Raw genomic sequence first — 15,079 nt, 5'->3', positions numbered from 1 at the left:
TTCATTGAACTATTTAGGCTAGAGAAGAAAAGGCTAAAAACATTGAATGGCTGACATGGCACCATTGAAACCCAATTTACATCCATCTGAAATATGTTAAAGAGGTCAGTTGGTTCCTAAAACTCCAGTGCCTGAAAGCAACCTATAGACAATTGAGAAAACCCAAAACAACTTTTATCTAAGTTAGGGGTTTTGCTTTGATAAAGATGGTATGCAAAACTCCTCACATTTAGGATATAGTTGGAAAATAAATTGTGTATGCTGTAATACACCCATTCAACATCTGAAAGCCCCCACAGTTGGGCAGGCAAGGTTTTCTACCTTCAACTTTCACATATGAAAAACAAACCAGGATTGAAAAGTAGAGATGAAGATGATGAAAGGAGGGGACTTTATGCAGAGACTAACAGGATGAAAAATGCTGCCGAGCCGGTAGTAGAGCTTCGAAGAGCCCTGGAGGAAATTATTACCTTAGATCCTTTCCAGTCGTGTTTCAGGCTGAGATGGTCTTCGTGCCACTAATGGATGGCCTCTGATGGGAGCAGAATACGGATAGTGTGTCTGTCCTATCCCTCCTTGATCTCTGTGTGCCCTTTTACATCAGTGGTCTTGATAGCCTTTTGAAACGGCTTAGTATCTTAGGAGTAGATTAATAGCAGTTCTTCTTCTTCCAAAAAGAAATTTATAGAAATTCATAAGAACTGTTAGATAAGAAATCTAATATACCTTGTGAATGTAAACATCCATAATTGCTATGTTACCCATGTATTTACCTATTTTTTTAAAAAATGCTCTGAATTTACCTATTTTTTATAGTTTGTATTTCACTAATTCAGTCCAACTTCAGTTGCAGATGCTGATGCTCCCCAACCACCAGATTCATCAGGTAAGGAAAAAAAATATTCAAAGGATCACCAAATTATTTTTAAAGCTAATTCAGCATGATCAGGTCCTCCCCTCTCCCTCCCCACCTATGCAAGAAGCTTTTGTGAAAATTAATCACTCCCAAAATCCTGATGGGGAAAACTCCAGGGTGGTTCTTGCAGTGGAGGAAGGAAAGAAGGAAGGAAAGAAGGAAGGAAGGAAGGAAGGAAGGAAGGAAGGAAGGAAGGAAGGAAGGAAGGAAGGAAGGAAGGGACCCCACCATTCATCCTTTTATTTTTTCACATGCCATTGTTATTAGTTTTTCAGAATATAAAATACAAAGGAAAATAATAATAATGGGAACTGGAGGAAGAGAAAAGGGAAAAAAAGAGAAAGTGTGGGGTAGAAAGGGAGAAAAAGAAAAAAAAAAGCATTGGTTTCCAACTCTCTTTAGCACAACAGAATATAACATTACAACCTCAGCTTGACACTTTTATACAATAACATATACTAGCCATTTCTATAACAACAAACCAAAAACCAAAATAAAGTTTTAATTTTCTATCATAAGCACAAAATCCAGAAGCAGTTTCCAAATAAAAACAAAATGAGATATATTAATTTCTTTTGAATAAAGCAATTAATTTAACCATCTCTACTTTTTTTGCTATGGAAAATAATATATATTTCTATTTGCACATTAATATTTATAGACTATCATACAGATTAGCAAAATTCACTATAGTTCAGATTCTTTAACCCGAATGGGGAAAAAAACTTTTTCTTAACATCTATGTTAAAACTCTATACTTTTGTTTAAGAATATTTGTAAAAACAAATTCTAATCCTTATTTTTTAAACTTCATCTTAACATAGATATTTTCAAATACACTTTCAATAATATTTTAGAAGCTTTAGGAGTAACAGGCATTATATATAAAGGAAAAAAATGCATTTTAAAACCCAGTTAAAATGTTCTTTTGGTTACATATATAAATTCTCCTAACTCCAATTAACTCACTAAATTTAAGTTGCTCCTTCCAGCCAATTAATTCATTAACTTTAAGTCACTCCTTCTAGATTATCTTCCTAGAATAAAATATTTTTCTTCTCTGGAATGTCTATCAAGTAGTTACAAACTTCTTTTTCTCAATGAATTCTCAACCTTGTTAGTATCCATGAAGAAAAAGTCCAAAATTGTCCTCTGAAAGTTACAGATTTTCTTGGAACTCTTCTTTCAGTTGTGCTGGGAGGTTTATATTTAAACCATCATCATAATAAAGATTGGTTTCAGATTTATGTTCCAAAACTGCAATTGTGTCCTTTGCATTGTCAACCACTTGTGAAATTACTCAATGGTTTGGTAACTTTCTTCACATAATTGCATCTCTGAAGTGGTTTGAGTAGTTTTTATAACATGCTTTGAATTTAATTGATCTATAAAATGGAGACTTTTTTTTCCCAAACACATCTCTAGCTATTTGCCCAGCTCCATGCTCCATCTTCTTAACTCCATCTTGTGGTCAAAGGGTAGATTTTTTGTAAATCACAAGAATTGCTGGCCAATCAGAATTCAGTAAATCGAAAAGTTTTAACTACCCACAGCAAAGCAGACCAAGCTACAAATTACTTAAAAATAGTAAAATAAAACCACAACTTTCTATCCTTACGTTTTGCCATCAAAGTTAAAAAAATGATACTCATCACTTCCTTATTTTAGCTTGCCTTTAGCAACCTTCTTCCTTGTTTAACAATAAGGAAGCCCCCAAAATGGTGCAGATCTTCTGAAAAAATAACAGGCCGTGGTTAAAGAGAGCTTCTCTTAGCTTAATAAAGATAATGCTCCCTAAAAGTGAGAAGTGAAAGGGACAACTTATTGACCATTTGAAAAATAAATTGACTACTTTTTCAGCAATGAATAATTGCAGTCCCACCCTGCAGTTGTCAACTCACCTCTTGCTTTGAAGCATAGCTCCTTTTAAAAAATATATTTTTTATTAATTTTCTAATTTTACATTTACGTATTTTAAAAGCAACGTGGTGGCTGGGTTAATCAATAGTTAATCAGTAACATACAAAAATCTTTAGTACAAATCTCAAACTACAACCTCAAATATTTCCTCTCTTTTTTCCTTAATATCTACTATCTCATATTTAAGCTAATATAGTTCTTATTATATCAACTAAATAAAAACATCATTATTACATTTATCAATACATTTTTAGCTTATACATATCTTAATTATTTTTACATTCAATCTTTACATTCAATCAATGACCTGTTATTGGGTTTTCCCAATTTTTAGTTTCCCATCAATATTCAAATTTAATATTTGATATTTATAATTTCCAGGTTTTAGGTAATCAAAGTTTCCTTTATCTCAATTCATAACAAAATCTAATATTCAAAATACACATCTTATCTATTTGGGTATAATCTTGTTCTATGTCCTAAAAGTTATCTATTCCCCCCATCTTACATCATCTAATTAATAATACAGTATCCCCTTTAATAAATCAAATCCCATTATCTATAGTATCTGAGTTAGTCAATAAATCAAACATATTCATAATATTTTCCCTAAAATTTCCCTTATCTCAACTTCTCCCTTTGACTCTCTAATTAGTAATATGAAATCCCCGCTAATAAATCAAAACACCAACTAGCCTTCTATGTCAATGCTTTTAAATTATCAAATAGATCTCCTTCTATTATTATATATATTGTTTGGAATAAGAGAGACCATTTAGTTGCCATTTTTTGGAAGAACTAGCCCATTTGTATTCCTTAAATCGTCTCCCTATTATTCCAAATCCCCATAATTGTCCTGGTATGTTTATCTTCCATTCAGTCTGTTCTTCTTCTTGCTCCTCAAATTTCTTCTGATTTATACAGAAAGTCTTTTCCATTTTCAGTGTTGTCAGTCCCTTTTCTGGATATTCCATTGACTGTATTTGTTGGTCAATTGTCCTCTGTCTTAGTATTTGATTGTTCCACTTCTTCTGTTACCTTCTGCATTGTTAGTTCTTTAGTTGTAGTCAGAATTTGGGTTTGTATATCTAAGCTGACATCTTGTTCTTTTCTGTAACATCTTACTTCGTCACAAGCTGAAAGGATGGTTTCATGTATTGCTTTCGGCATGGAAAGAATCTTTTCCTGGTCTTCATCTATCTTCTCTTAGTGGTGCATTAAGTTGAGGACTTTGAAATCAGATGATGAAAATAATTTTATAGCTGGGTATGGGGCCTCTATTTCACATGTTTGTAGGTAGTTTTTATAGTAAAAGTTGTTTGTCAAGTAAGATTTTATAATCCAAGGTATTTCATTATCTCAAATAACGACCAATATTCCTCAGATAAAAAAAGTAGGAAGACAATTCCCCACATACAGCTCTAAAGATCAATAAAAGTTTATATTCATAGTTCAAGGAGGCCAGCCATGCCACCCAGAAGTTCTTTTTACAGTTGAACTTCTCACAGGTAGTGTTTATCAAAGTTAAAAGAGTCTTATCTGTAGTCTGGGCTTCAAGCCAAGTCTCCTTTAGGCAATAACAAGTTGTAATAACAAGCTTCACCACAAGATGTCACCGATGCCGCTTAAGGTTTTTTAAGTACAAATTTTTTATAGTCCTTTTTCCAATTTTATTTCTTTTTTATGGATAAAAAAAAAGTCTTCCATGAGAATAAGAAAACCTTTGGTCCCCAAGTTTCAAAAACATGTAAATCCAATTAGATTAAAGTTATTCTTTTAGTGCTTTAACTCCCCTGGGTAGTCAGTCACCGCTATTCATAGAGGGTGGGGTAGAAATTCCTTTCCCTCTTTCCTCACAGGGGGAAAGATACTTTGGGCAGCTTTTACAGGAAGAAAAATACTTAGAATCTTAGAGAGAAGATCAGATCTCACCCAGTTTCATATGCATTGCTTTAGATAGAAGTGCCTGGTGGTAAGTTTGACTTTGGCTGTCTGCAGCCTAGTGACGAGCCATATTGCTATGGCCGGTCTTTCCTCTGCCACTTTGGAGGGCTGCCCCGGATCAAGCATCACCCCTACAGGGTGACTTTCGACTCTTTCCAGGGTCCCCCAATGGAATGAAATCAAACGTGGCAGATGGAGCTTGCCTTCCAGCGGCTGTGGCGGCCACAATGGCAAACCGGAAGTCTGAAGCACAGCTCCTGAAACTACTTGTAGACTGCTGCTGTATGAAATATATTGTCAGGTGATTCTAGGACTCCCCCTAACCCAGGAGAGTCATATAAACTAAAAGGAATGCTGGTTTCATCTGTTAGTAAGTTGAAAAAATGACAGTCCAGAGAAAACTCCTTCAGGGAGCCCCAGGGAGCCCTCCCTGGGCATATCGTCAGTTGGCCATCTTCACTGGAAATCCCCTCCCCATACATCCTTTTCAACCAGTGGTTCCCCTGGACTCTCCCTACCTGACTTGCCTAATACCTCTTGTACAGCCCCAGGTGCTTTTCCTAGGAAGGAAGGAAGAAACAGAAAAGAAGGAAAGAAATAAGGAAGATTTCAATGCTCTCTGACAGCTTCCCACAGGGAAGCCTACAGGAAGTTATAAGTCATTCCAGCCACATTGGATTTTTTGCCCTCCCAAGATCATTCTGTTTCTTTCTTTTTTTTAGAAAAGGAAATATATGTATAAAATGATGACCCAGCAGGCCACAGATGTCCAGTATTATATTACCATTATCCATTCATATTCTTTGTTACTACACAATTTGTTCTGAACTTGCAAGTAATGTGAAGTCTTTAATTCATTGGCTAATTGGGACCATAAATGTATTTTTTCAATCTTGAATAAAAAAAAATCTCCTAGTGCTTCAAATTGCACAGAAACCATTTCTGTGCAATTTGCCATCAATTTCCATGTAATAGGTAAAAGTTCAAAAGAATATAGCCATATCAAAAATTGAACACCCATCTCAAGTCAAACTGATGCACATAATGATGTTTTCTCAAAATATAATAATTTCAGAATATTGCAAAAATTATGTTTAACTGACACAGGCTTCTCATTCCATGTCGAACAAAGTAATGACATTGATTCCCTTTTCTATACAGAAGTATTATAAACCTATAAATATTACTTTATGTTGAATAAATTACAATCTGAGATGTCCCAAAGATGCTTTTCCACGAGACAACTGAATTTTCTTGTTTTTCCTTTGAAGATGTTTTGCTTCTCATGCAAGAAGCTTCTTCAGCTCTGACTGAATGGAAATGAAAAGATTTATACTTCTTGCAGACAGGTGGTCATTTGCACTCTTTTAGCGAGTCGTTGAAACCACTTGGAGGTTTATCAGTATCGTCAGGGTCACCTGAGTAGTGAGAATGGGTGTGTAGCCTTCTTGGAACGGTTGAAAGGACTGTGTTGTAGACTGGAGACAGATGATGTCTTATCCCTCCCCCTCTGTTGAGAGAGGGCTGTTCAATTTTGACATAGATGGCTTCTTTGTCCTCTCTTTCAAACCAGCAGTCTGGACAATTGTTGTTAGATTAGATCTCCATTTATTAAATTACATTCAGTTTTTAATATTTACATAACAAATGACTTATTGGAAATTAATATTTATAAAGACTAACTGGGATTTTAATTTTCATAAGACCAATGATCACTTCTAATCATTTACATGTCCAAAATAAGATGTCAATAGATGTTGCACCAGTAGAATGTTAAATAAAAAGATATTTATCCTTTTAAAAAAAGGAAATTAAAACTAACATTATTATTCTAAAATCAGTCTAAAATAAAAATCTCAGCATATATTCAAATCTTCCACAGAATACAGATTTTTTTAAAAAAATCATTTTTTTTATTAAAAAGTTTTTATTTTCCATTTATTCATACAAAATACAATTAAATTCCTAACCATTGGTACCGCCTGCCCATTCCCCCCAGGCTGCGTCCACCCTCTCTAATCCTTCCCCACTTCCCTCCTCTTTCTCTCCTCCCCTCCTACTCTCTTCCCCTCCCCTTCTCCTCTAACCATCCTACTTCCTCCCTACTCCTTCCTCCCCTCTCATCCCTCTCACACACATGAACGCAGCATAGGGGAAATGCCCAAGCATTTACCATGACTATATTATCATTACCCACCCACTCACCCACCCACCTACCCTCAATCCTCCCCCCCTCGCTTCCCAGAGCAGAGTACAGGGTTATTATTAAGAAAGTTAACAATAATAAAAGAAAAAAGAAAAAAAGAGAAAAAAAACCCATCGTACTTAACCTTTAACTCCCCTTAAATTAAGTCATATAAACAAATCTCTACAACAGTTACTATAAAATTTACTCATAAAATAAATGAAACTTTATAGTCCCATATTTTTTCTGAATATAATCTATCCATCTTCTCCATACAATAATATATCTTTCTTGTGTATGATCCTTCAAATAAGCAGAAATTTTTGCCATTTCTGCAAAGTTAGAAACTTTAAATATCCATTCTTCTAAAGTAGGCAACGAGTCCTTCTTCCAATACGAGCCTACTAATAACCTTGCTGCAGTTAATAAATTCAACATTAAAGTAGTTTCTTTGTCATTTAAATCCACAAAGATACCCAATAAGAATAATTGAGGGGTGAACTTTATCTTCCTTTTAAAAATCTTTTGAATGTTCCACTTAATCATAATCCAAAAAGCCTTTACCTTTTTACAATTCCACCAAACATGAAAATATGTCGCATCCATATTATCACATCTCCAACATTTGGGTTGCAAATTTGGATACATACAAGATAATTTTTTAGGATCTAAATGCCATCTGTAAAACATTTTATAAAAATTTTCCCTCAAATTTTGAGCTTGTGTAAATCTAACATTTCTAATCCAAATTGTCTCCCATAAGTCCAATGGGATCGGATCCTGGATATTCTGAGCCCATTTAATCATACAGTCTTTAACCAATTCTGTTTCAGAGTCTAATTCTATTAAAGCATTGTAAATTCTTTTTATATGGGCCTGACTCTGATCTTTAATCTGAATAACCAGATTTCCATCTTCTAGTGTTATTCCTTCTTTTTTATCTACAGTCCACCTGTCCACTATTTGTAAATATTGAAACCATGACTGTAGAATATTTTCTTGCCTTAATACATCTAGAGATTTTAAATACCAATCCGAACCTGACCAAGTTAATAATTCTTTATACGAAATTTTATCAAAATTCATCCCCTTAGAAATCCCCTCAATTGCATGTCTAGGAATCCCCCAGATAGGTATTTTATAGTTTAACCTATAATAATACTTTTTCAAAACTCGAAGTAAGGCACTCCTCAAAATATGTGATTTGAAAGCCCGGTCCACTTTCTTATTAAAAATTAAATATGCATGCCAATCATACATTAAATCCCACCCTTCAAAAACAAGAATATCCTTATTTCTTAAATTAAGCCAATCACTTATCCAAGTTAAGGCGGCTGCATCATAGTATAATTTCAAGTTAGATGCTTTAAGTCCTCCTCTTTCTGGTTTTTTCCCAGCCCTAATGAATTTATTGATACCCTTCTGCCATCCCTCCAAATTTACATCTTTTTTAAAAAATAGGTATCATCTGAAACAAGAAAAGAAACTTTGGTAGAACATTCATTTTTACAGCTGAAATTCTCCCCAACAATGACAATTGCAGTTTTTTCCAGTCATTTAAATCCTTTTGCACTTTTGCCCATAGTAATTCATAATTATTTTTATACAATTTCCCATTTGAAGCAGTTAAATATACTCCCAGATATTTAACCTTTTTCACCATCTGAAAACCTGTGGCTTTAACCAAACTTTCCTTGTTATTGGCTAACATATTCTTAGGTAATATCTTAGTCTTATGGTTATTAACTTTAAAACCAGAAACTTTTCCATACTGTGTTATAAGTTCTAATAGACAATCAACTGCTCTAATCGGTTGTTCCAAAATCAAAACCAAATCATCCGCAAAAGCCCGTAATTTATACTCATTTTTTCTTATCTTTATGCCCTTGATTACCGTTGATTCTCGAATCTGGATCAACAAAATCTCCAATGTCAAAACAAATAACAATGGAGATATTGGACATCCTTGTCTTGTCCCTTTTTCAATATTAAAAGTCTCACTCAATCCCCCATTAACAACAATTTGAGCAGATTGTTGCTGATATATAGCTTTAAATGCATGTAAAAAATTATCCCCAAAATTCATTTGCTCTACCAGTGAGAATAAGAATTGCCAATCAATTGGCAAAAAAATCAATTTTAAAGTCTGAATTATTGCATTGCATCAGTTTAACATGAGAAAATGGATCAAAATGCAATTTTCCACAAGTAGAATACTACAATACTCAATTTGGATATAATAGCAACAAAGGCCATGTCTGAAAGGGCTATGTCTCTAGTCTACTGATATATCCAAAATGCTGATAATAATTTATTATCATTTTAGATATATTTTCTTACCTAAAAAAAATCTGTTGAAGGTGATGCCATCAAAGTAACCAAGAATGACCCTAGGAAGGAGTATTTATGTTAAACAAAGTTGTTTCAATTTTGGTATAGTGAGAATAGCTGAAAAAAATGGTCCCTGTAATGAAAGGAAAAGAGGAATAGAAGGGGGGAGGAGGAGGAGGAGGAGGAGGAGGAGGAGGAGGAAGAAGTGTCTAATGCTATTTGGGAAATCCAGAACTGATCTTTAATAACAACTGCATATTTTTTAAACATATTGGAATTGAAGAAGCCCGTATCTGCCCATGTTTCTCTTTTTCTTTGTGAATAAAAAGCAAACTGCACAAAATATATATTATGCTGCTTTAAATTTATTCAAAGTGTGTTTCCCATATTCCAAGAGAGTAAGGTTTAAAAACTTCTGTCTCTCAATGTCCAAAGAAACATCTTTATATAACTTATTAACATTTAGTGCAATTATTACAGAAATATTATGTAGAACAGGATGAACTATATAGTGAAAAAATAATTATTTACTGTATTAATTAACAAATATTTGCCTATTGAAATCAATTCCTACTTTGATCACTTAGTGGAGTATCATGCAATTCTTGTAAACACATTAATCCAGAGGGTGGATGGAAGTGGCTTCAAGAAGATCCAACAACCAAACTCCTTAATGAGTGTCTTTTGTAGGCCTTATTTTTGACACTTGTAATTTGATTTTTTTCTGGCTTTAGATTACAGAAACTACATTAAAAACAATTTTCAAACGATTAAAGATCCTAATGCTGTTCCTGGTGAATATGTGCTCCTGAATCAGAGATACTCAAAGCTAATCATCCTAGATTATTATCGGTCTAAAAAGGAGCGAGAACATGAAATTCTGGCAACAGGAAGAAAACATGTTGAAATCATCAGCAAGATTGCTGAGTCTTCAGCCAGTGTTGAAACATTATTTAACCGTGGTAAACATGGACTAATTCCACAAATTGTTGTGTTGCAAGGAGCTGCAGGAATTGGAAAAACCACAATGGCCAAAAAAATGATGTTGGATTGGGCTTCTCAGCAACTTTACCATGATAAATTTAATTATGTTTTCTATATTTACTGTAGAGAGATGAATCTCCATGCAGAGTCAGAGAAGAGTAGCATTGCAGAGATAATTTCAAAACAGTGGCCCAGGTGTCAGGAAGTGAAAAGTGTCATTGAAAATATACTGAAGAATGAAGAGAAGCTTCTATTCATAATTGATGGGTTTGATGAATTAAGGTATTCCTTTGATCGGTATGAAGATTCCTTTTGCTTTGATCCATGGAAGGAGGAGCCAGTAAAAATTATTTTAAGAAGTTTATTTCAAAAAAAGCTTCTTCCTGAATCCTCTCTTATAATCACAACAAGACCTACTGCTTTAGACAAATTCCATCGATGTTTAAAACATCCACATTTTTTTCAGATATTGGGGTTTTCTAGAAAGGATAGGGAAGAATATTTCTACAAATTCTTTGAAAACAAAGACCAAGCAACTCAAGCTTTAAGATTTGTGAAACAAAATGATACCCTTTTCACCATGTGTGTCATTCCCCTTGTGAGCTGGATCATCTGCACAGTGATGAAACAAGAGATGGAGAGAGGTATGAATCTTCAGAAGACACCATGCACTCTTACTGCAATCTATATGCGGTATCTGTCCAGTTTGTTAGATTTTCATCACCAAGAATCCAAACAGGATGTCCAAAGAAAGTTAAAGACTTTCTGCTCTTTGGCTGCAGAAGGCATGTGGAAACAGCAAATACTGTTTATGGAAGAAGATGTCAAGAAGCACACTTTGGATCAGGATGACCTCTTCCCCCTCTTTCTGAATCAGAACATCTTCAAAAGGGACATTCACTGTATTCAAACCTTCAGCTTCATTCACTTAAGTTTCCAGGAGTTTTTTGCTGCTTTGTTTTATGTTTTAGAAGATGGAGAAGAACAGCGTTCTCAAAACCCAGATAAAAATTTATTGACACTTTTACATAGGCATAGTATATTTTCTCAGACTGATTTTGCAGTAGGATTTCACTTCCTTTTTGGTCTTCTAAATGAAGAAAATAGAATGAAAGAGTTGAAAAATAAATTTGGATGGGAAATTTCTAGTTAGAATAAAGAATTATTATTAGACTGGGTGAAAGAAATGATTGACAGAAGAATTTATAGGATTGAATCTGGGTCAATCACCGGGACTGATCTAGACTGGGTCATGCAACATTATCCTGAGACATATATAGATAAATTCTTTCATAAAAGAATTTATTTCTATATGGAAACAGCAATACTTAGTTATTTGTATGAGACACAAGATGAGAATTTTGTAAAAGATGCACTATGTGCTGTCACCACAATGGAGTATCACTGCAATTCAAATACAGAACTGATGATCCTGGCCTATTGCTTACAACATTGCCAGAATTTGCAGAAGCTCTGTGTTCGAGGCCCTACATCTATATATCCAACAGAGAAAGAAATGTTTCTTCTAGAACATAGGTAAGTATTTTTGAAAGTTTATAACTTTTTGGCATTTAATTCAGTTTATAATCATGCCACTGCTACTCTCAAACCTATTCTCCTAAATATAATAATACGTCAGAAAAAGGCCTCTTCATAAATATCTTTCAGTAGCTGAGTTATGGAGGTGTCTCAATCATTATATATCCTTTTAAAACAATGTACTATGCTTTCTGCCAAAATGTGTTCCCTCATTATCTTTACTGGGCTTCATCTGCTCTGACTCATTGGCCTGGAAGCTCTGAGAAGTGCCTGATTCCCTGCTTGCTTTTCCGGCTGACAATCTGTCTGTTCACTCCTCTAACCCCTGAGTCAGATGACTGATGAAATCATAACAGTGCAAAGGAAACAACCTTTTTGTACTAGCCTTCATCCATTCATTACCCTTCGTGATTGACACTGATGGACTAACAAAAGGAAAAAGAAAATACCAATTTTTCCATTTTTTTTCTGTAACCTCCAGTATAAGAAAATGATAAGGGATAGCACTCTTGTCAACTTCACCTTGCTCAAAAAGGCAGTTCCCCCTTTACCTGTTCCACCAGTGACCTGTTTTTAAAATAAACATCCAGTCCTTTCAGTGATCTTGTACAGTAACCCTCCACTGCCCCAAAAGGGCATAAGAGGCAGTAACCAGTGACCAGAGGGAAGAAGGCATTCCTGCCACAGGTCCTAATAGCCAATTGGAGCAGAGATGCTTACCTGAAATAAAATGAAACTCAGGCAGCAATCTAGAGAGTCCCACTTATTTACAATTATAGGCCATAATTATTCTTTGGAGGTGAATGAAGATGACTATGCATGAAGAGAATATCCATGGTAAGCATGTATGCATGGTTATATAACATTTGGAAAGTACTTCTCACATCTATGTTCTGGTACTTAGGATTCCTTAAATATTCTCTCAGTTTATTCATTTTTTTTTGTATCTAGGATGCCATCTTAATCTTAATTACTTAATTTCTGCATGCAGAGCTCTATAATAATTTCATTTACTATATCGTCTTTTTATACTACTAATTTCCCATACTGCAACAAGAGTACATTCACTTCTGGTTACTTTACAAATGGACTGGAAGCCATTTATATTTTCAAGGTACAGGAATTAGAAACACTGAAGTCAAAGTCTGAGAACAAAAATGTTTTTCTCCTTTAGGCAATGTGGTTTGGATGAAGTATGTATGGAAGATTTCTTTCAATCACTGACAAAGCTGAGAAACCTAAGAGTCCTGAGGTAAGAAACTGCTTTCATTTTATCACAGATGTTATTGATAAGGAAAAAAATACTTAATATTAGAAGTTTGCATATTACCCTTAATAATATTGCTATAGCACTCTATTATCAATCTTTCATGGTCAACAATAAAGGAGACTTCTTTGGGAGTTCCTGCAGCCTGAGCTGGAACTCGGTGTTAACTGACTTTGAGTGTTTGGGAAATGTAAGGAAGGATGCACTGTTATCACTGGAATTTCTTGATGAGAGGCAGGATATAGTGTTCTAGGGCTTCCTCTAGAGAGAGAAAAGTGAGAGACAGGGCTCCCCCACTTTTGTTTGTGGTTTTGTGAGAGGAGGTCTGAGGAGAGATGTGTCCATGATGCTTATGGGAGGGGGGAACTGAACAAAGAAGCTACTGTGCCCTATTGGATGGGTTGAACTGATAGGTCTATCAATAGAAGTGCTTGGCAAACAGCAATCTGCTCTTGGTGGAGAGAGTGAATTAGAGTGGTTGTGTGTCAAGATGGAGTTAGAGGTAGTGGAAAGACTGAGGGAATGAGGCTGGATACTGCCTTTCTTTTACCTTCTTCCAAAGTGGAAGAGTACTTCTCCAGTTCGTCACAAACACACAAAGCAGCAAGTAAGCTTACAATTCCCAGAGTTAACAAATATAAATATGTAAGGGCCATTACACAAGGCTGTAGGAGCAAGCTGGGCATGGCTGCTGCCCAGCAATATCCCTTGGATTTCATTGCCTGACTATGGTAGAATCCCCAGACTGGGAGTGCTCCATGTCTTGGGGATAAAATCTTGTGCTATTCCGGATTTCATGGCCTCCATGACAACCATTAACTTCTCTCTGATTCCGTTCATGTTAGCAGTCATATGTTAGACCTAGATTGCATATAGAGCAGTATCCGCCACCACAAGAGGACCCTGAAGAAAGAAGGAAGAATGGATGCCAGAATTATTTTAAAATACAAATCTCTATTAAGAAAAATACATTAATAAAAGCAATATATTAAGACAGGAACTCTCATCTTGTTCAGTTGCAACAGATAATGGCGGGATAGGAGATTCATCATGATGTGTGTGATTATGGGTCCTATAGCACCCAGATTTATAATTCTGGGCTCCCCTCTCCCATCTGGCACCAGGCAATCTTACTAGAGAATTATTCATAAATTGACATGTGGGTCATGTCAACAGAACTATGTGTGTGGGAACAAAGGGTATTTCTTGTCTCCAAGCTATATGTAAGAGATCTATCCATGGGAATGGGAAGCTAGTTGTGCAATTAGCAAGAGCAAAAGATAAATATTTTGTTCTCTGAAAGTGTGAGAGCAGGTCAAGATGATTAATAGCCAGAGCAGTCCCATCCAAGACTTAAGTTAGGTCATGTGAAGACCCCCAAGAATGCAATCCTTTTGCCTCCATATGACCTAATCAGGACTAGCACTGTCTTGTGTTGTTGAGCCCCATTCCAAATTACCCCTGTTTCCACCACTATCTCTGGATTGATTCCTTAAGGATTCTTTTGTCCTCTGTAGCAGATCTCTCAGAATCTTTCAGGTGGGCATTTTTTTTCACTCTACAGAAGTAGGATATTAATATTCTATTAAAAAAAATCAGAGCTAAAGTTTCTGAAACTGAACAGCTTCACAATTTTGCATATGGTTGCAACTCATGGCCTAAAGAATGTTGTGTAGTTGGAATTATAGGTGGCCTCACTTCAACCATACTCCAAACATTTGTCTTCTCCCCAGTACAGTGTTCCTACCTTGCTATTGCAAAGGGTGTCAAACTGCCAGCTCGCAGGCTGGATGTATCATAGAAAAACCACACCCACCCCATGGCCGATAATGGAAAAAAAGTCCCTATACGTCACAACACGTCATGTGACGTTGAGAGTTTGACACCCCTGCTGTAGGAAATCAGGATTTCAGCTTGCTCCTGGTTAATGCATGTATCCCTCCACACAGGCTGATCTCATAAGATTAATGCCTTTTGGTATTGATTAGAGGAC

At 35.4% G+C, this 15,079-nt stretch overlaps 1 protein-coding gene across 4 annotated transcripts in view; it reads left to right on the top strand.

The window, feature by feature from the left end:
* Positions 1-15,079, top strand: part of LOC120312467 (NACHT, LRR and PYD domains-containing protein 12-like) — a 62,645-nt gene that overhangs the window by 14,793 nt on the left and 32,773 nt on the right. For 3 of the 4 annotated variants that reach the window (XM_039353228.1, XM_039353226.1, XM_039353227.1), the window contains exons 3-5: positions 848-886; positions 11,702-11,816; positions 12,994-13,071. In XM_039353228.1, the coding sequence (XP_039209162.1) occupies positions 848-886; positions 11,702-11,816; positions 12,994-13,071 (232 nt within the window). Of the gene's footprint in view, positions 1-847; positions 887-10,030; positions 11,581-11,701; positions 11,817-12,993; positions 13,072-15,079 lie in introns of those variants that run through there. The other variant, XM_039353229.1, reaches the window with a different exon arrangement.

This window comes from Crotalus tigris, unplaced genomic scaffold (genome assembly GCF_016545835.1).
Source record: "Crotalus tigris isolate CLP2741 ecotype Arizona unplaced genomic scaffold, ASM1654583v1 scf7180000018504.2861643, whole genome shotgun sequence".
Taxonomy (NCBI): domain Eukaryota; kingdom Metazoa; phylum Chordata; class Lepidosauria; order Squamata; family Viperidae; genus Crotalus; species Crotalus tigris.
Note: the sequence above shows the minus strand (reverse complement) of the source record. Positions and strands in the feature narration are given on the sequence as shown.